The sequence below is a fragment of the Tachypleus tridentatus genome, chromosome 4 (genome assembly GCF_004210375.1).
Source record: "Tachypleus tridentatus isolate NWPU-2018 chromosome 4, ASM421037v1, whole genome shotgun sequence".
Lineage (NCBI taxonomy): Eukaryota > Metazoa > Arthropoda > Merostomata > Xiphosura > Limulidae > Tachypleus > Tachypleus tridentatus.
In genome coordinates this window covers 53,551,013-53,571,866 of record NC_134828.1, presented here as the reverse complement: position 1 = coordinate 53,571,866, position 20,854 = coordinate 53,551,013, and the positions used below count along the sequence as shown (strand labels likewise).

At 33.9% G+C, this 20,854-nt stretch overlaps 1 protein-coding gene across 1 annotated transcript in view; it reads left to right on the top strand.

The window, feature by feature from the left end:
- The window catches only part of LOC143248336 (uncharacterized), a 77,382-nt gene that overhangs the window by 10,423 nt on the left and 46,105 nt on the right, over positions 1-20,854 (top strand). Inside the window, exons 3-5 of the mRNA XM_076496706.1 lie at positions 1,949-2,357; positions 3,933-4,037; positions 14,623-14,762. Coding sequence (XP_076352821.1) covers positions 1,949-2,357; positions 3,933-4,037; positions 14,623-14,762 — 654 coding nt within the window. The remainder of the gene's footprint in view (positions 1-1,948; positions 2,358-3,932; positions 4,038-14,622; positions 14,763-20,854) is intronic.

Genomic DNA, 20,854 nt, shown 5'->3' with positions numbered 1-20,854 from the left:
CGGATTGGAATATAGAGACACTAATTTTAAACTGGGTCAGATTTTTAATATATTAAAACAGTTTTGTAGAAGAGTTTCTCTCACAAGTCTTGTTGAAATATGAGCCAACGCAACCCGATGAATATTGTACTGGACCTAAAACAGTCATTTTTAGAATCCTGTTTTCGCGCTCTACACTTCAGGGTCGTGTGTGTGTTATAAAAGTAACAATAAAATACAAATTAATTGGTCTACAAGAGCATTTCAAGATTTAACGATAGGTGATATTAACTAACTGCATTTTTCAAAATTAGGGACGAAGTTTTAAACAATTGCGCGAAATTAAATAGCAAATAAATTTATTGCAATATCGATACAAACCGGTCTGAAACATCTTTCTCTTATGCGTTAAAGAAAAATAAACATGAACCACTGATTCGAGAAGACTTGTGTAAATCATGAACAAGTTCATTTACCCACAATGTTATCGCAGCTAAATGTTAGTATATTCTTTAAAGCTCATAAAAATTATAGCTCACATAAACCAGAGATTTTAAATGGAATTGTGAAATTTATAGGAATAAAATTTTTAAAGCCTTTTTTTAGTTCTTATTAGAAATATTTATAACTTTTATGACTTTTCAGGAAAAAAAACTTTAACTATGGATAAAGTGTATATATAGCGTTAATTCACCGTATAAAATATTAAAACCGAAAATACAAAATTGAATTTTTGCACAATAAAATTACTCTTACTAAAACGTGGGCACAGCTCGATATGTTTCAGCGGCCTTCCATCCTGTTATGATTAGGCTTTATTTATTTATTTAATTTGCCATGGCCACAGCAAGTTTACATCTTATTGCCGTTTCGTTCTTTATTAGTTTGGACAACAAAGTATCTGAATTAATCCTTTATCAGAGTAATTTAAAACAACAGAAACAAATATGATATTTTTGCTTAGCTATCAAATTTCAAAGTTTAGCCTGACGTCTGTGCATAATTCACTGTAAAAAACAAACAAAACCAGTTATTAAGTTAAGTAAGTTTTTATTTTTTTCTACTTTAGTTACTAGTAGTTATATATAAATCAGAATGAAAAATGTAGTTATGTAAACAGTTCTATTCAGGGATGTTCACAAGTCTAAACTGGAGTTCAGCGAAATCTTTTTATTTTCTCCAAGCTAAACACAATTTTAGAAAGCATGTTCGTCTTGTATTTCTAGGAAGATATAAGTTTTGAATAGACTTGAAACTCAGTTACTAGTAATTGGTGTCACAAACGACTCGTGTTTTGATACTCCGGTTTCCGTGGTATAGAACCGAACAGTAAATTTGAATTTCCTACTTTAGCGGCACGGTGTCTATGGATATACTGGTAACGTGAGAAGACTTCGCTTTGTGTTCACTATTCGCTTTCATAGCAATGAAAGTTTCGAGCCACGTGCTCAGATAAACAGTCCTAGGGTGTAGTTTTTAGTTTAAGAGATGTTTTATTATTATTAAATAATTTCTTAAAATTCTAAGTTTGGAATAATCAATAATTCGTGCAACTACAGTTTATAATATTAACCAATAATTCGTGCAACTACAGTTTATAATATTAACCAATAATTTGTGCAACTACAGTTTATAATGTTTTCTACTAAATTTTAAGTAATTTTTATCATATAAAATAAGATGAATTAATTATTTCAATGAGTTTTTCAAACTGTATGACATGTGTCAACATTTCTCTATGAAAAACACTGTCTTATATGTGAAAATTCTGTACATGAGTAGGCGATGAACTATGATCTAAATATGTTTAGATTACTCTGTAAAAATGGACATCTTTCAAAAATGCTTTAGCTCATAGATTTCATAATGGACTGATACCCGTTTTTTTTTTGTAAAAATAATAAATAATGTATTACACGAAATGTTTTCAAAATTTTTCGTTCTTGTTGTTTTTCTCTTATTTCCTCAGGTACTTCCAATTTTTATTACGCCCGTACTAAAGGATCCTTCTCTTCCTGCGCTGTGTGTGAGACCGAAGTATCTCCAGGTATGGTAGGAACCCAGAACTGTATCAGATATTATTCAGATAGGTTTGTATACATTAAAAGTCATTCCGGCGGTTTGAAAGACTCTTTCAAGCACAGGCAGTCATCTCCAGTTAGTGACTTGAACTATGGTGACTTTACAGACCCAAACTATGATGTTAAAATATTAAACAAACAATATAATCAGGACACTTGCTCAGCTGTTAATTGTTCAACGGACAGAAATTATCTGGGAAAACCAACCACAGGATGGCGATTTTCACAAGCTAAAGGTGTTAACAACACTGGTTTCAGGTCTTCAGCTGAACGAAACAATGTTCGAATAAAAACGTGGTAAGTTTCATTTTATTACAATTACTTTAGTAAATAAACTATAAAATCCTGACAAAAATTCGCAAAATAGTCTTGGATTATTTTCATTGATCATTGTGTTCAGCCTATATTCATTGTATTGAGTATTGAGAAATTAATCACCTCACATTAAGCAAATTCTTGGCTGGATCAGTTGTGTATGAGTTTCAGCCAACCGGAACTATGTTTGATCTTTGAAAGACTAGAACGAGACAAAAGTTTAGTGAACGAGAACAAAGGCTTATCACACTAAAACAGGGAAAATTGAAATGTTACTGAAGTGGTGTTTGTCGTGTGACTGTGTAACTAAAAACATCCAACCAAAACTTTCAGTAAAATTCTTTCTTGTCGTTCAGGGCAACCGAAAACTTCTTTTTTAAATATCTTAATCCAACCAGGCGAAGAAGAACATAAATTAAGGTTTCAGTAAAAGGACCTATGGTTATATAATAGAAATGGAATGAGGAAATTATAACGTTCAATAACAGCATGACACGTCTAATTAATAGACATAGAGAATGGGAAAGTAGCTTTATCTGATAAAAGATATTAGGTCTTGGGGAAATTGAATTAAAATCTGTGACAATTTGATAACTTGAAGAAACTGAAATTAACAGATGCTTACAAAACATGATTCTACTTTTTATTAGTAAATGTTTGTTTGTTTTTGAATTTCGCGAAAAACTACACGAAGGTTACCTGCGTTAGCCGTTCCACATTCAGCAGTGTAAGACTAGAGAGAAGTCAGCTAGACACCACCACCCATCGCCAATTCTTGGACTACTCTTTCACCAACGAATAGTGGGATTGACCATAACATTATAATGCCTCCACGGCTAAAAGAGTGAGGATATTTGGTGTGATGGGGATTCGAACCCGCGACTCTTCAAATCGAGTGCCTTAACCACATGGCCATTAATGAATGTATTTTTAATGCACCGTAACATTATAATGTCTCCACGGCTAAAAGAGCGAGGATATTTGGTGTGATGGGGATTCGAACCCGCGACTCTTCAAATTGAGTGCTTTAACCAGCTGGCCATTAATGAATGTATTTTTAATGATTTATTATACTATTGCTTACTATAAGTTTATTCTGTTATCAAACTACTAGACATATGATATACAAAAGTAGATTTATTAATACAAATTAGCGCTTTTTAACTACTGAAAATACTAAAAACGAGCGGCTACTTGGGAAGAAAATTTTACAAATATTTTCGTAATTATTGTGAATACTGTAACTTTCTTTGCTACGAAGAACATTGTTCAACTCACCTCTATTGTGTAAAGGTCTTCTGTAAAGAAGTTTATTTTAATTGATTTACATTCCTTTTTATTACTTTATTTTGTTTATTTCTAGTAAACATCATTGCTAAAGTGAAAACTTCTCTCTTTTCCCATTACCTGTCTATCACTTTAATTTGAGTACAGTGTATGTTACTAAACAAAAAGTCTAAAGAAAGTGCAAATTTGAATATTGCATTTTCGACGGCTCAACCAATCATCGAACATTATACATAACTAATTTTACTATCCTCCGTTTGTTTTTGTCAGGGAATCTTATGGTGAACTATGTGCAAATCCCGTTAGATCAAGTACTAGGGTGCCATCTAGTAGCTGCCAGGAACGTGATTTTAATTTAACCTCGGATCCAGTGGGGTAAGTCAGATACGAAAGGATACGCTAATAAAAACATTTTTAGTGAAAATTTTGTATTAAATAAGTATTTGTTGCTAGCAATTCACTCATTTTTTTATAATCAAAGAATGAACATTTGCACTTTGAAATTTAGTCATCTTGTTTTCACCTTGTGTTTTAAAACAGCTCAGATATTCGTAAAATGTTCAAATGAATTACCTTTATTCTTTCGCAAATTTCTGTTTTTCTAGGCAAAAATACTGGGTTCTTTTTTCTCATTTTCGTAATAGATCTAATGTAAGGAAGGATTTAGTTATTCTATGATTTAACTATGAAAAGTTTTCAACTCATAAATCCATAAGTAATAAATAGGTAAAACAACTAAAGCAATATAAAATATACAATTCAGTTTCTGTCGAGTGAAAAGTGAAACCCGTGAAATAATCTAAAAGATAATAAAATCTTAAGAAACATAAACGTTTTTCTATGAGTTATTTACTATCGATGTTTTTTATCTGTCATTATTAATTTAAGGTTTTGATCTCCACATATTAAATGTTATAGTCTAGTACAAGCCTTTCGAAGTAATGGTAACATTAAACGATTTGTTTAATCGTTAATATAATCTTGGTCAAAATATTTGTATGCTGTTCTATATTGATGTTACTGGTTACATGCATGGAATAGTTACTGAATGCTAATGAGTTGTACCACAGAAGGTGGCGTATGATCGGACAAATATGTATTTGTTACTATTGAGGTTTGTATAAGCTGTTTTGAACATTTGTTCGTCAGAACACACATATCCATCTGTTTTGTATAAAATGATGTGCTATCGGTATAATCTTTTTCAAAACAGATCAACGCTTTTTTCACTTAGTGTAAAGTCATGCCTCGTCACGTGCCCGAAGTTATAGGGCGTCAAATTGTCTCCCTGTCCATAAACGGTATGAAGCAAACGGACATTGCATGAACAGTAGGGTGACTTCAGTGTATTTTATCCAGAACCCTGAAACGTCATCAGACTACAGGAAGCTTTATTCCTTGAAACTCTACTACTGGTAGACACCAAATATTAACTGCCAGAGATGACCGTGTTTTGATCAGGCTAACAAATCAAGGTCGAAATACATCTAGTAATACCTTACTACAAGAATGGCATGGACACAGTAATTTCAGAGTATCCAGAAGAACAGTAACTAGGAGACAGACAAAACAGGGTTACTTTACAAGAAAGTATTTTTGGAAACTGTTATTGACCAGAATCCACCCTCGTCACCGTGTTTTTTGGGTAAGACAGGATGCCGAGTGACAGTTAGCATACTGAAGGTATATCCTCTTATTAAAGCTGATGGTAGAGTTCATGTTCGTCGTTTGCTTGGAGAACAGATGCGCGGATATACAAAAGTCGATGCAGTAAATACTTCGTCATGGTGGAAAAACTGCTCTTCATATCTTCCAGGAAAACGTCATTGACACCTTCTACAGGCATCACATGGAGATCATATTTCTGCAATAACTTTGTGTTCCACGATGATAATGCTACTTCCCACAGCGCACGTATTGTACAGGATTATCTAAACCGTGAGGACGTTACAAGATTGCTATGGCCAACAAAATATTTAGACTGTAATCCCATTAAGAACTGTTGAGCAGAACTGAACCGGAAAATACTAACCATGATCCTAAACTAGCTACTGTAGCTGAGTTGCAGCGCATCATATTGACAAATTGTAATCAAATCACAATGTATTAGATTAAAAACTTCATTGACAGCATGCCACGTCACCACGCAGAGGTTATTACAATATGAAGAGGACGAACCAAGTAATGAATGTTTAGTATTAGCCAATATAAGGTTACAGACACTATTTATAAGAATAAAATGTTACATTTTGTCATTATATGTATGTTTTGGTAAGGTTTTTTTATGATAGGTAAAATGCTGAATTACACATCTTTTTGATAAAATTGTTTGCTATTCTAATAAATCGTTCATGGTGTCCATAGAACCAGTATCATTATATAAACTATATATGTAAATGTTTAACATAGCATGTATTTCTCAGGTTGACAGCGTTAAGTGTATTTGTATTCCAACTTAATAATAACAATATTACTTGCTACAAAATATACAAACATTTTGATCAAGACTGTACGATAAACTCTTACTTTATTTCTACCTTCATCATAATGCATTTGCAAGTAAATGATACAACTTTTAACTAGCATTTTTAAGAGCATTAGAGAACAGGCTATTAATAAGCACGTTAGTACTTGGTATAAGCTTAAAAGATAAATCGTAATTTTAGTGTAAACAATGTTATCATTACCCTTTGAAGTTAATTTTTTTTTACAGGACTCTGGTGTTTCTTTAAAAAGATCCAGTATAGGGTGAATTTTTTTTGTTTGTTTGGGAATTTCGCACAAAGCTACTCGAGGGCTGTCTGTGCTAGCCGTCCCTAATTTAGCAGTGTAAGACTAGAGAGAAAGCAGCTAGTCATCACCACCCACCGCCAACTCTTGGGCTACTCTTTTATTAACGAATAGTGGGATTTACCGTCACATTATACACCCCTGGGAGGGCGAGCATGTTTAGCGCGACGCGGGCGCGAACTCGCGACCCTCGGATTACGAGTCGCACGCCTTACGCGCTAGGCCATATAGGGTGAAATAGAAATTACCAATAATAGATGGACATTAGATAACCATAACCTGTAGAATGCTAAATGCTTTGTACACTATACTATTATCTATAAAGTGAAAGAGTAAAAACCATTAATACACATAACATTCGTATATTACAATAACTTTCAGTCGGGGTAAAAAACTTCAAAAAACAAGTATAAACATATTTTATAAATGTAAAATGATGTAGGGATGGCAGTGCCAAAAGGATTGCAAACATAAATATAGGGATGATACAGCCATTTATTTTCCATTTGTTCTTTTCTTACTGTAGGTTCCTAAACAGTAAGTCCCAAGAAATCACAATTATGACCAGTGATGATTAATAATCTGTTGTATGGTATAATATCAATATCTGAGGCCATTCTAGAAGTGCGGTGAAGAAATGATGAAACTGATGTGAAATGAATAATATACACTACCATTTAGTTATATAAATAAACCAAATGTTCACTTATAAACCCGCTTCAAGGAAACATTTTAAGGAAAAACAAATAATAAAAAATTGCAAAATTAATATAATGTAGAGATAGTAATGCCATAAAGTACAGAAACATGGTACGTTTATGTATGTTTTTGGCACTGCCATATCTACACCATACTTAACGTTTCCAATCGTTTTTATTTACTCGTCTTGTATATAAACATAATAAATAAGTCTGAAATTTCTTTGAAAAAAAGCGTAATCTTAAATTAGCTTGTTTTTCGAATTTCGCACAAAGGTACACGAGGACGATCTGAGGTAGCCATCCCTAATTTAGCCGTGTAAGACTAGAGGGAAGGTTAAACTTCCAACTCTTTGGCTACTCTTTTACCAACAAATAGTGGAATTGACCGTCACATCATAATGGTTCCAGGCTGAAAGGGCGAACATGTTTGGTGTGATGGAAATTCGAATTCGTGATCCTCAGATTACGAGGATATTATAGTTAATTTTATTATACTTTCTATATTTAATTCTATTATGATTAAAACCTCCTAGTCAATGTCTTATTTTTAAAATGTCTCATTGCTTTAACTGTACTGGTAAAAATATCAAACAACAATATCAGGTTTTTCTGTGAAATATTATTTTATCATGACAAATCCAGATTGGATTTATTCAAAATTCTATGTTATAAGAAATAAAAAAGCAATTCGAAATGCTATATCTCTATTGTCTCTTGAAAAAAAAGTTTTGTTTGGGTTTTTGTTTCCTGGTTACTGCGAAAGTCTGAAAGTTAAAATTGTGCAGCTGTGAGCTAAATCAACAACATATTCTTTAGGTTAGATTTGACTAAATAGTTTTTTTTTATATTTCACGTCGTTTTGTTTCACAAAATACTTGCCCGGCATGGCCAGGTGGATTAAAGCGTTCGACTCGTAATCTGAGGGTCGCGGGATCGAATCTCCTTCGCACCAAACATGCTCGCCCTTTCAGTCGTGGGGAAGTTATAATGTGACGGTCAATCCCACCATTCGTTGGTAAAAGAGTAGCCCAAGAGTTGGCGGTAGGCGGTAATGACTAACTGCCTTCTCTCTAGTCTTACCCTGCTAAATTAGAGATGGCCAGCGCAGATAACTCTCGTGTAGATTTGCACGAAATTCAAAAAACAAACAAACAAACACAAAATACTCGCTTTGCACTGGCTACTCTATAAGAGTGATCGACGGTCAAGTACGATTATTCAATCAGAAAATAGTAGTTCTGAAACTGGCGTAGGTGCTGTCAACCAGATCTTTTACCTCCTGGCTATCATTTCAAAATTAGGGATGTTTATACGCAAATAGTCCTTCAGTATTGGACTGAAATATGAAATAAAAATATTTCTTTTTCGCTGTAACTAATTTATGTTGATCCATGGCACCCTTTTCCTGATAAATCATATCATACTGCTTGCGCAAGTGAATTTAGATTTGATTTATAACGTTATGTGATAAGCAAAAAAAGATACTTGTTACTTCACGGTTTTAACAGACCTTTAAAAGCAGTTATTTAGTTAGTCATAACACATTAGGAACATTAGATCAATATTTATCTTTAAAATTTTCCATTTCGTTATGCTCCCAAGCGACACAGCAGTATGTCTGCGGACTGACACCGCTAAAAACAGGGTGTCGATACCAGTGGTGGACAGGGCACAGATAGCCTATTGTCTATTTATAGTAAATTTGTTCTCAGATATTTTAATAACATTTTAAACGTAATGCAACTAACGCCTTTCTTAAATGTTTGTGATCTTATCACAATCTTAGTTGTGTTGAAACGCTTAAACTTCATCACAAAAGTAATGAATTTTTATGTCATATTGATCCAGTAAGGTCGATATTTATTTGTTGCTTTCATTTTCATCTTTCATCATTATTTTTTTCTCTATCAGTGGTTTTATAAGAAGAAATTTCCATATTGATCCTTACATTGACCTCTGTTATGCCGAACTTTACTAAACTGATATTCACCTTAAGAATTATGAGTGATATTTTTGTAATTCTTATCCTGCTTTTGGCAACATAGTCATGATTCTTTACAATATTATAAGTTAGTATTGTATGTGTGTTTTTTTCCTGTAGCAAAACCATATCAGGCTATCTGTAGTGTCCACTGAAAGGAATCGAACCCCTGATTTTAGTATGGTAAATCCGAAGACTTTTTGGTGTACCAACGGGGGTACAAATTGGTATTTCTTTAGCACAGAGCTGCACATTAAACAATCTCCGCTTTGTCTGGCAATGAAATCGTACGAATACTAGTGTAATACAGATATTATCACAGTAGTTACAGCAGATATTATATATAGCTTAAATACTTTTGTATAGTGTTTTTTTTTAACTTATGGGATTAATTAGGAGGAAAGAAGATTTATCTACTGGAAACGTTTGGGGTCGTTAGATTTTTTGTTTTGTGATAAATCTTTAAGGTAAAGACATTATTTTTAAAGTTGAAGAGCAGGTTTTCATCTTCGGTGTTTTCCATACCATATGCATATTTAGGATCCATATTTAGTATGTGTGATATACAGAAGTCATAAATATATTTAAAAGGAGATGGAGTTTAAAGTATAGATGGTCTAAGAACTTTTACCTTCAAGAAGCTTAAAAGAAGCCAACCAATGGAAGCTTATGTCAGAGTATCAATGTAGCTAGAAAACAGTAAACTTCAACAAAATATGGAATAACACCCTTATCAAATCCTTACCTAAAACCCTGGAGAACCATTCTCGTCTTACAAGCCATAGAATAATTGTTCTACGAATCATGTTTGTCAAGATCCCAGATGGGGCTTTAGTAAGATAGCTTTTTTCTTTTTTAGATTGGACTACTGCTGCTCTCGTCATTAGACAAATATCACATGAAAGAGGAGCCTGTATCAACTCTAATGAATTCGTAGCTGATACGTAGGAAGGCTCTGAAACTAGTCAGAGATAAGAAAATCTTGGAAATAGCTTTAAATCTGGAAGATGCTTACATTAGATTCCAGCTGCTTGTTTTTGCTTACAAAATAATAAAAATATGGTTCAATGCAATAAGTTTAAGATTGCAGCCACACCAATTACCAAAAGATGCATCATAAAGCTGACAATCGGACTGTATCACCATCTACACCAGTTTGCCTCAAGAATAGCTACTTTCGCCTGCCATTTGTAACATCAGCAACACGGATTTAGCTCGCCTTGACAGTCCTGTTTAGATGCTGTGCACTAACCCTTGCTGATGCATTCTAGTGTATAGTGGAGACTCTGGTAAAACTAACATAGAAAACAAAACGCAAAAAGAAGGGAGAGCAGATGAGTGATGCTGAAATTGTCATAAATTTTGTCTTATCCACAACTGTGTTCTGCACACTCAACAACAAACATTCCTATGATAGAAAGAGACACTAAAGACACAGTAACAATATGGTAACAAGCGACACCAAAGGCATCAAAGCACTGAAACCTGCAACAGGAATCAGAGCTAGAGAACGACACTTGTTTAACCAAAGTCGTATGTGTTATATCCTGGATTATGCACTGCCCATGATCAGTATGAATACCACTCAACTAGATAAGAATAAAAAGATATAAAATGCTTGTTTAAGGCTGGTTACGCCTGTTTAACTTTGCAGACCTCAAAAGTATCGTAGCGCACCACCAACAAAATTCACCTTCAGGGAATTACAAAGCACAGACCACTTACCGTGCATTCCATGACCGTGCCACTGCATGCTTTAATTTGGATATTCAAACTCCACAACGATCCTGTAAACACCAAACAAGAAAAATACTACCTTAAAGTTACTTCAGGAAAGAGCCATGGGTGGATAAGACACCACTCAGTTGTTGGTCACTACCATATCTCAGGTACCCCCATGTGGAATAAATATCTGGCGTCACTTGGATATGTGGATATCAGCCTAGAGAAAGGATACAGAGACAGGTCAGGAGGAGAAGTAGAATAAGTCTGTCAGCACCGATGTGAAGACAATGGTGAACAATCACTTATTATCGTAGCCACAGATGGTCCTCACACCACAGATGACGATAAAGCTGGTTAGACAGTCATCATTTTATGAAAAACAACATTCTGCACAAGGCTGGTTGACCACTGAAACTTCCACAAATAACATAAGGATTGAACTGGAAGGTGTAAACGAAACTCTTTTCTGTAGTGATGAAAGAAAGAAAGAAAGCAAACAAAAAACAAACCACAAATACGCAGTGTCATCAAGATATCATTCCCAACTGACTCACAGTCTGTACATCGTAAAATTTAAAGGCTGGTTTTCAAATGGATAGCAGGAAGCAAATCAACTTTATAGTAAGACCATTACGGGGACGTTTGTGTTTGTCCATCCACTGAGTAAAGCTAAATGCGAAAGTTGGCTACCTCGCCTTTATTAAATCCAGCCCAATTATACTGCAGGAAGTTGACCTCATATGCACACATTAGGCAAAAACAAAAATTATAGAAAGTTTTCACCCGCATTTAGAGAAAATAGTAAAGCTGAACAACAAAGTGCAGTATAGTGTAATTAATAAAAGCACAGTATGAGGAAGCAAAAGAATAATATACAACTAGAATGTCACTGGTCATATCACTAAACGAATTATTTTTTACCTTATGCAAGACAACCGCCTGTCGGTAGAGACACAACACCTGAAATCGTCACCTGGTACTCGATTTAACTTTGTCTGTAATCGGTACTGTCGATAGACTTATGGTTCCTGTGAACTAAGTGAACAACTACTGGAAGTAACCAAAAGTAATGTGGATTATTCTTACGTTTTTACTCTTTAAAAAATCGAACGAGAAGCTCCTGTTATTGTACCAATAGAAGAAGCCAGACTGATTTTTCACGTTAAATGTACACTTAATCTGAGTCAGCTGATGTCAAAAATGATGGTTTTAGTGTGAAAAAGTAGAATTGTGTATGTATGTAATAAATACTAGATAGAACCTTAGTCGTGTGGTCGTTGTAATGTAATTGTCAATCCCACTATTCGATCGATTTAGCTCAAGATTAGGAGAGGATGGTGTTGAGTAGCTGTCTCTCGTCCAGTAATCCAGCGATAAGTCTGAGGGTTTGTAACGCTAAAATGGGTTTCGAGACCTCGGTGGGCACAGAACAGATAGCCCATTGTGTATCTTTGTGCTTAACAACAAACAAAGAAATCTCTAATCTCTAACATCTAATGAAGAAATCTTTCGAGTAGTTTCACGAGGAACTCAACAAAATATGATGAATTTCAATAATTTATTGTAGAAAACCATCAGCCCAGCAGGGCCAGGTGGTTAGGGCACTCGACTCGTAATCTGAGGGTCGAGGGATAGAATCTTGTCAAGTCGAACATGGTCGCATTTTCAGCCATGGTAGCATTATATGTGCAGATCAAAGAGTAACACGAGAGTTGACGGTGATGACTAGCTACCTACCCTCTAGCCTTACTCTGCTAAAGTAGGAACGGCTAGCGCAGATAGCAATCGTGTAGCTTTGCACAAAATTCAAAAGAAACAAATAAGCGAACACAAAGGCTAATTAAACAGACAAGTCAGAGCTTCCAATAGTCATAGATGGTTGATACTTGGGAGGGAAACTTATGAGCAGCATAACTTATGTTATGTTATCTAACTTGTGTTAGATTATAGTATCGCATGTTTTCTCGCACAAAGAGTTATGTGTCACAAAATAGTATAGTATGTCTTTCTATAGAAAAATGTATGAGAGACAATAAGTGTTAAGATATTTAAAAGAATATTCCGAACTTAAGCTGTCCTAGGCTATTACATTTGACAGTTAAAATATAAATTTTGAATGATTCTTATTTCGAATCCGCAGTAATATAACAAACATAAAAATTTATCTATGATAAAATACAATCTTTCATGTATTCGATAGGTTAAAATCCTCAGTTACTTTATTCATCAGTTTAAAGACTTTCTACATTAGAAATGACACAATAACAAAAAATATGTTGATGTAAACGAAAGGAAAAATTAGGAAACATATAATTTGGAGAGTAAAAAAGACAAGGTGATTAAATTTTCGTAAAATGGCTAATCATGAAAATATTATCAAAATAAACCTTAAACTTAAAGAAATGTTATCCTCGGTTTCATTTCTCAGCCGTAAACACAGCCATATTCTATAGTCAGAATCAGAAAAAATGGTTCTTAATAATTTAATGAAAACAAACAGGCAAACAAGTTTAACATGAGTTGATACATCCCTTACTTTATTCCGTTTTTCTTGTTATATGATAACATCTAAATTTCATTATTATGTTTGAATGATTTATCAACTTTGAATCAACTATGTATGAATTGATTTTTTGAGATTCCTGAGTGAAAGTTAAATATCGTTTTCAGCAATAGTACTTCTTTATGAATGACCTCGAAGAGATCATGGCTCAAAAGGCAGTAGAACTGGTAACGTAAATTGCTAAGTATCAGTGGGATCATGACAGAAGATGTTTCTTTGTTTTTTAATTTCACGCAAAGCTTTAATAGGGCTATCTGCGCTAGCAGTCCTTAATTTAGCAGTGTAAGACTAAAGGGAAGGCAGCTAGTCATCACCACCCACCGCCAGCTCTTGGGCTACTCTTTTACCAACGAATAGCAGGATTAACCGTAACATTACAACGCCCCCACGGCTGAAAGAGCGAGTATGTTTGGTGTGACGGGGATTTGAACCCACGACCCACACATTACGAGTCGAGTGCCTTATCCACCTGGCCATGCCGGGCCAATACGTTTTTTAGTTTTTGGTACTATTTTAAAAACCTTCCCCAGTGGGGCTATTCTGGGCCCTTAACTCTTCTTGTACTTTGCGTTGATAGTGATTTTATATACATTAAAAACTGTTTGGTTGGAGAATATGTTTGATTTTCAAAATGAAAGGTAACCGTTGTAAAGAAACATTCGAAGAAGATGTTCGCATTTTCTTTAACAGCATTTTTCTATGTATTTTTCTGTTTTCAAATAAACAATACATATTTAACAACTTTCAAGGTGTGGAAACAACTAGAAGAATTGGAAATTTCAAATATACATAATAGGAAATGTTTTTGTGATTCACAAAAATCTATACTAACATTTTAATACATTTTGACATTGATGATCTTATTGTAAACATATACAGAAATTAATTTAAACACACTGAGTGATTATAAAATGCAAATGTTTAATTTTTACTTAAATATCCAAAGTTTTGGTCTAAAAATACAATTTCTTAACCAATATACTTATATAATAGATATGTGTGTATAAATGTTATGAACGTTGTTTCTTAATAATGAAACCGCTCGTGCAATCCAAGTATTTTTATTTTATTTTATTATTAAGAATATTGTTTGATTTTTTAAAGTAATGTGATTTACTTTAAGGGTATACTTTAATTCTATAGTAAATCTGATTCTTAAATTTCGAAAATATAATTGACGTTCTATTTTATGTGATGTAGTTCAAACAAAGAGTACATGAGCTCTTCATGGCAAGTAACTCACGTTGCCTATGTCACGCCTTCAGACTCGTCCAGTCCGACACGAGGTAGAAGTGCTTGTGCTTACACTCAGCTTGAGTCAGTAAAACGAAAACACGGAGGTGAGATTTTAAAAATTCATATTAGTACATAATGACCGTGACCATATTAGTACATAATGACCATGGCATTTTATTTTTCATGTGTTTTCGTTTTCGCAGTTTCAAACGTTCTGTCTTGAGCTTCCTTCTCACATCATGTAATAAAAATACCTCGAATGTAGTTATTTGTTGTTCCTATAAACTGTGTTTCATGATGTCAGTTAGAAACTTCCGTAGAAATTTGGTAGCTTACAGCGTGTGTGTGTTTTGTTACAGTAAAGCCACATCGGGCAATCTCCACAATCTACCAAGGGAAATCGAATCCCTGCTTTTAGTATTGTAAATTCTTAGACTTACCGCTGTACCACCGGGATATTCGTTTACAGTTACGTATAACAGGCTTATACGTAATATTTTTATTATCTGTTTAAATACTGTGAGATAACTAAGTTCTTTGTTAGTTCTTGGTTTCTAGGGCTAAATATCTCATTCGTTTATTAAGCCCTTGTTTTTAGGGTTGGCAAGTAACGCAAAAGAGAAAAATACAAGTTTCGCCTAGACATGAATTTACAGAACATGTAACCTGTGTAACGTCAAAATGTTTAAGAGCAGACGACAATTTCTGAAGTTAAAATATTCATTTTTATATTTTTTTTAGAAAACGAAGGCGATATATCTTGAACGCAAACTAATCGTGTAATTATTATGACACGTTTGTACGTTTGGTTTGCACAGACTGTACAATGTGAGACAAAATTATCTTATTATTTGCGATCAATTTAAGGATAAACAGAATAATTACAAAAGTGAATGTATTTTATTATGCAACAGGAAATTATACTGTGAATCTCTCTGTTTCCAATACACTCGTCATCTGTACGTCATCCGTCCGTAAGTTACGCAAAAATCCGGGGCATAATTTCCCGCGGTGGACACAGTGCAGATAGTACAATGTGTTGTTTTAAGTTGAAACACGTCAAAACGCATAAAAAATATTAATTAGACCCAACTAAGTTATCGTTTCTATTTGAAAGCCTTGACGTCTAAAAACAAGAATTAAAATAAGAAGTTTGGTTGAATACGATAATTACGTAGAGAAACAAATCCAGCTTAATTTTTTTAATGTTATTTATTTTTTTATGGATGAAACATCTGCTATACTTTATAAGCACTGAAACTTAAGATTGTTCTATTCTATTTCTGAAAATTTTCTCTTTTAAGCTACTTGAGACATCTTTAGCAAGCTTAAAGTATTTACGAAGAACTAGTTTAGTAACACTAATATTCTCTAATAATTAGTGCAGGAATTTGTTACTCAACAAGGCTCATTAGTTGTTTGTTTTTTAATTTTGCACAAACCTACACGAGGGCAATCTGCACTAGCCGTCCCTAATTTAGCAGTGTAAGACTAGAGGGAAGACAACTAGTCATCACCACACACTGCCAACTCTTGAGCTACTCTTTTACCAAGGAATAGTGAGATTAACTGTCACATTATAACACCCCCACGGCTGAAAGGGTGAGTATGTTTGGTGGGACTGGGATTCGAATCCGCGACTCTCGGATTACAAGTGGAGTGCCTTAACCAATTGACCATCCCGGGCCTGGTTTAAAGTGGTTTGGTTTGTTTTGAAGTTCGCGCAAAGATAAACGAAGGCTATCATCGCTGGCCGTCCTTAATTTTGCAGTATAAGAGTAGAGGGAAGGCAGCCTGTTCATCACTACCTACTGCCAACTCTTGGTCTACTCTTTTACCAACGAATAGTGGGATTAACTGTAACATTATAGTGCCCCCACGTCTGAAAGAGCGGGCATGTTTGGTGTGAGGGGGATTCAAACCGACGACCCTCAGATTATGGATCTAAGACGGAATGACGAAACGTTGAATAAACTTATTAGCACTGCCAATCTTGTGAAATGCTAGATTAATTTTTAAGAATTTTAGTTTGTGTGCAATTTTAGTTATTTCATTGTTTAGTCTTGATTTTTCATAAAGTAACATGATATTATTTTCAAAGGTTACACATGTTTATATGTAGTTTACATATATTATGTATTAAAATGTTCCATAGTTGTTATTTTTCCACTGTAAAACATTGAAAGTTCAAAGAATTTTCTTTGTGGTAAGTTACTATATATTTACAAGCAAGAAACTGTTAAAGAATGTATTCAGTTTTAACAAAAGCATTAACACGAGGAATGAGAAAATCCCTCAAACTCACGTACCATGTGGTAACATTCGTTTATTTAGTACCATGGTTTTGCTATAAGAAAAAAAAAAGAATCTAACACAATCTGTTTGTGACGTTGTCTCATGGCAGTGACACGAACTTGGTAGAATCAAACGCTGTTCTATAACTTCGATCTTTTAGTAATTTCATCGAGTCCTTGGGTGGTCTGGTGGTTCTCATAATTCTTTGTTTAATAGTTCGGACCACAACACTTACATCACTTGTTTAGGGTTCTCTTATTTTCGATCCATCCACCCCATCATCGAGGTCCTTAGACGTTCCGTAAGGCTAACGAAAGAGATTTATTAAATTGATATTTGTTGCTTTTCTTGTCATCTGCTAAATAATGCCATAGATAGGAGAGAACGAGAAAGAACATTTTTGTTTCATTCAAAATAATTACAAAAATAAAATGATAATGAATAGATAGTATTTTAAATTAGTCCACTTAATTAAAAATGTTAGTAAATATAATGGAATATTTCCAAATGAAGTGGTAACATTTGAAACTAATAACATTGAGTTTTATGATTGTGATAGAAATAATAAGAATCCCTCACTGTCGTTATATTTCCTTAATGTTTAGAAGAAAAACTTTCATTACGTCTTTAGACAAATAGACATGTATATATTTAATATATAGAGAGGAGAAGCTGAATATTTATTAGCATCCATCCAGAGTCTCTGTCATTTCGTAAAGGTTTCAAATCAGTAAAAAAGAATTGGGTTCGACACATTAATAAATGTCTAACTGCTGAAAATTATAATACTCATTCCGTAAACTCTCAAACATTAAAAGTAGTTTTGAAAAATCTGTTTTTCTCAGTCATCCATTTAATCAATAACACTTAACTTCCTAGGATTAGCAAGGATTTTGATTGCTTTAAAAACAAATTATTATCCTTGCTAGATATAAAGTCGTTTTGGTAAAAGCGAGAAAAGTGGAAGACGAGGTCTAAAGTTAAATGCAAACAAATAACAGTTTGGTTAGCTTCAATAGCTTCTGTTATTCTATAAGACGATACCAGTTAGAAAGTGAGAATCTATATGTCTTTCGGTCCTTAGTTTTTAGATGAAAACAAGTAAGCAACTGTCTTTGAGTCACTCGAATCATGTAAATTATTGGCAGAGATAACAACCCGTTATTGAATAGCCAAACGTTATAAACCTTTGTTACCCGAAAGGCAGAACTCTGTACAAATAGCGATAAGACCTAGGGCAGCTCGTGTCAACATTGTCCCTTGACAGACGGAGGTAGAGGGCTTACCCTTTTCCTTCTTTGCACTTGACATCTCATTAAAATTCCAAACTGTCGCTCACAGCTGAACTAGCCTGAGGCATTGATCTTCTAAATAGCTGACAGTCACCGTGCTACGCTCAGTCATGGATCTGTTGCAACTGATAATAGCAGCGTATCTGACAAGAAGATATTTGAGGTGAGACATAGGGTTTAATTCACCCCTTTCTCATCTCTTCAGTTCTTTGGTGTCCGTTTAGCCAGCTTTCGTTCTTTGTAATAGAAAGATTTATATTTATTTCATTAGTTACATTAAAGATGCCATAGTTCTTAATGTAGGACTTCATTTCACTTCGTAAGCCCAAAATATTTGTTGTTCTTTATGTTTGTTTCTTCTACTTTATCACATCAAGTATACCGGAAACAAGAAAGTAAAGCTTTCACGTTTGTGTTCTTACTTATATACTTGCAATTAATAACATATACTTTTCAGAGTACTAACGTAAAAATTAATGGATTATCTCTTTGAGAACTATTATTTTTATTGTTATTGCCCACTATTTCTACAGCGGTAAGTCTACAGATTTACAACGCTAAAACCAGGCGTTCGATACCCCTCGGTGGATTCAGCAGATAAGCTGATGTGGCTTTGCTATAAGAAAACACACACAACCATTGTTGTTACTTATTGTTTTCTCCAAGCTCTACTCTTAATAAACAACAGCAGAAAAAAATGGAGTAATACAGAATATCACTATTGGAAATATATATATGTATATTGTAGAGAAATAAGAACTTTAAAATATTAAAACTGTATTTTAGTTTTTATTAATTTTTCAAATAGCTTTAAAAGTTGAGTTATCCTTTCGTCATATTCTTAAGTTTTGTTTACGTGAATATAAATTCATTCATTCGAATTCAGTAATTAATTCTAAAAAAAACGTACACATTTACTGTATATACAACTATAATAATGTATTTACCAGTACTTTAAATACTCCTCTTAAACATTAGCAAAAACAAATGCTCGTAAGACTCCGACGTATTTGACTGTATTTGTCTTTATATACGCGTGTTTTTTGTTTCTTTTTGCATGTGTACATAAGTCGAGGACCGTAAATATTTGTCATGTAAAAGTTTAATGATAGAAAAAGTTGTTGCCTGATACCTGTGTATTTAGATATCAAGGAAAGACACGTCACGTCCTGCTTTATCAACTAACCATTGTTACTGGTTTTACGTTCAGGATACTTCTAGAAAGCACCCTGGCGGAGGAGAACGTATGAATGTAAATGGTGAATTGATTCACACTCAGAATATCTAGTATAAATTATTATCGATCAAAAGTGAAATCTCATTTTAAATTTACAGTGAATCTACTGCTGGTGAAACTTCTCTCATTTTATGATGTTCCAACAACTTTTTTTTAACGCAGTAACTGTAATTTTTACGTAACAATCTTCTCATTATAATGGAGAACAAGAGCAATTCCTGGATTAGTTGGATGTGTTACGTGAGGGTGAATGTAGGAAGACATTTCTAGTTGTAACTTCCGAATATCTGATCTTTCATTTCGTTTACATTTTATTATGTTTCAAAAAATCTTTATAATTTGTATAGATCGTTTTGACAATAAGATAATTTACGATGATTACTGCATAAAAATATTTGCAATACACGAGATATTCGTGCATTGCCCATTCTTCGATGAACTACGTTAAATACTTAACTATGAGTCATCATATATCATTGGGATTAAGCCTCAAAATATCACTGACAACAACGGTACTTAGCTAATGAATGAAGGCGTTGTAATTATTATAAATAAGAACGGAACATTAAATTGGCTATTTTCATTACTGAATTCAGTTTAAGCTCACATTTCAAAGCGCAGACAGTTTCTTTTAAATTGTTTGCAATTTCATGCATTTTGTTATCAGTATTTTATGAGTGAAATTTATTTAATAAATTAAAAAAAACAAACCAGCAGCCAAGTAGAACGAATAACCGAATGAATGTCTCGGAATTCATAACCCGGTTAAAAAGAAATATCTGAAGACTGAGATAAAAAGAACAGTTGTAAATAACGTCAAACACTATAACAAAAACCTGATTTGAGAACATAACAATAAATTTAAATACAAAATAGAAAACCAAAGGTGAAACAAAATTAAGTCCCCATAAACATAGCATACGAGGACTATAATAAAACAATAATTCTATAATCAAATAAAATATTACTAAATTCAACAAATCATTAGTATAACATCGTAGAAGCGCTTTTACATCAGACACTGAATATTATACAATACAATAAACTATTCCGAAAACCAGAGCATCTTCACAGATTCTGTATGCCACTACATTTTACCCTGTAACTGTGTAATTTAGGCCTGGTGGTTAAGGCCCTCGACTTACGCTCTTCGGGTCGCGGGTTTGAATCTGCGTTTCCTAACAAGCTCTCTCTTTTAGGGAAAACGTTATAACGTCACGAGCAGTCTTACTATTCATTGGTAAAAGAGTAACCCAAGAGCTGTCGATGGAGTGTGTGTTGACTAACTTCTTTCTCCCTAGTCTTTTACTACTGAGTTAGGAAGACGAGAAAACGAGCGTCGTCAGATCTGCCTGGTAATTGCCGATGATGC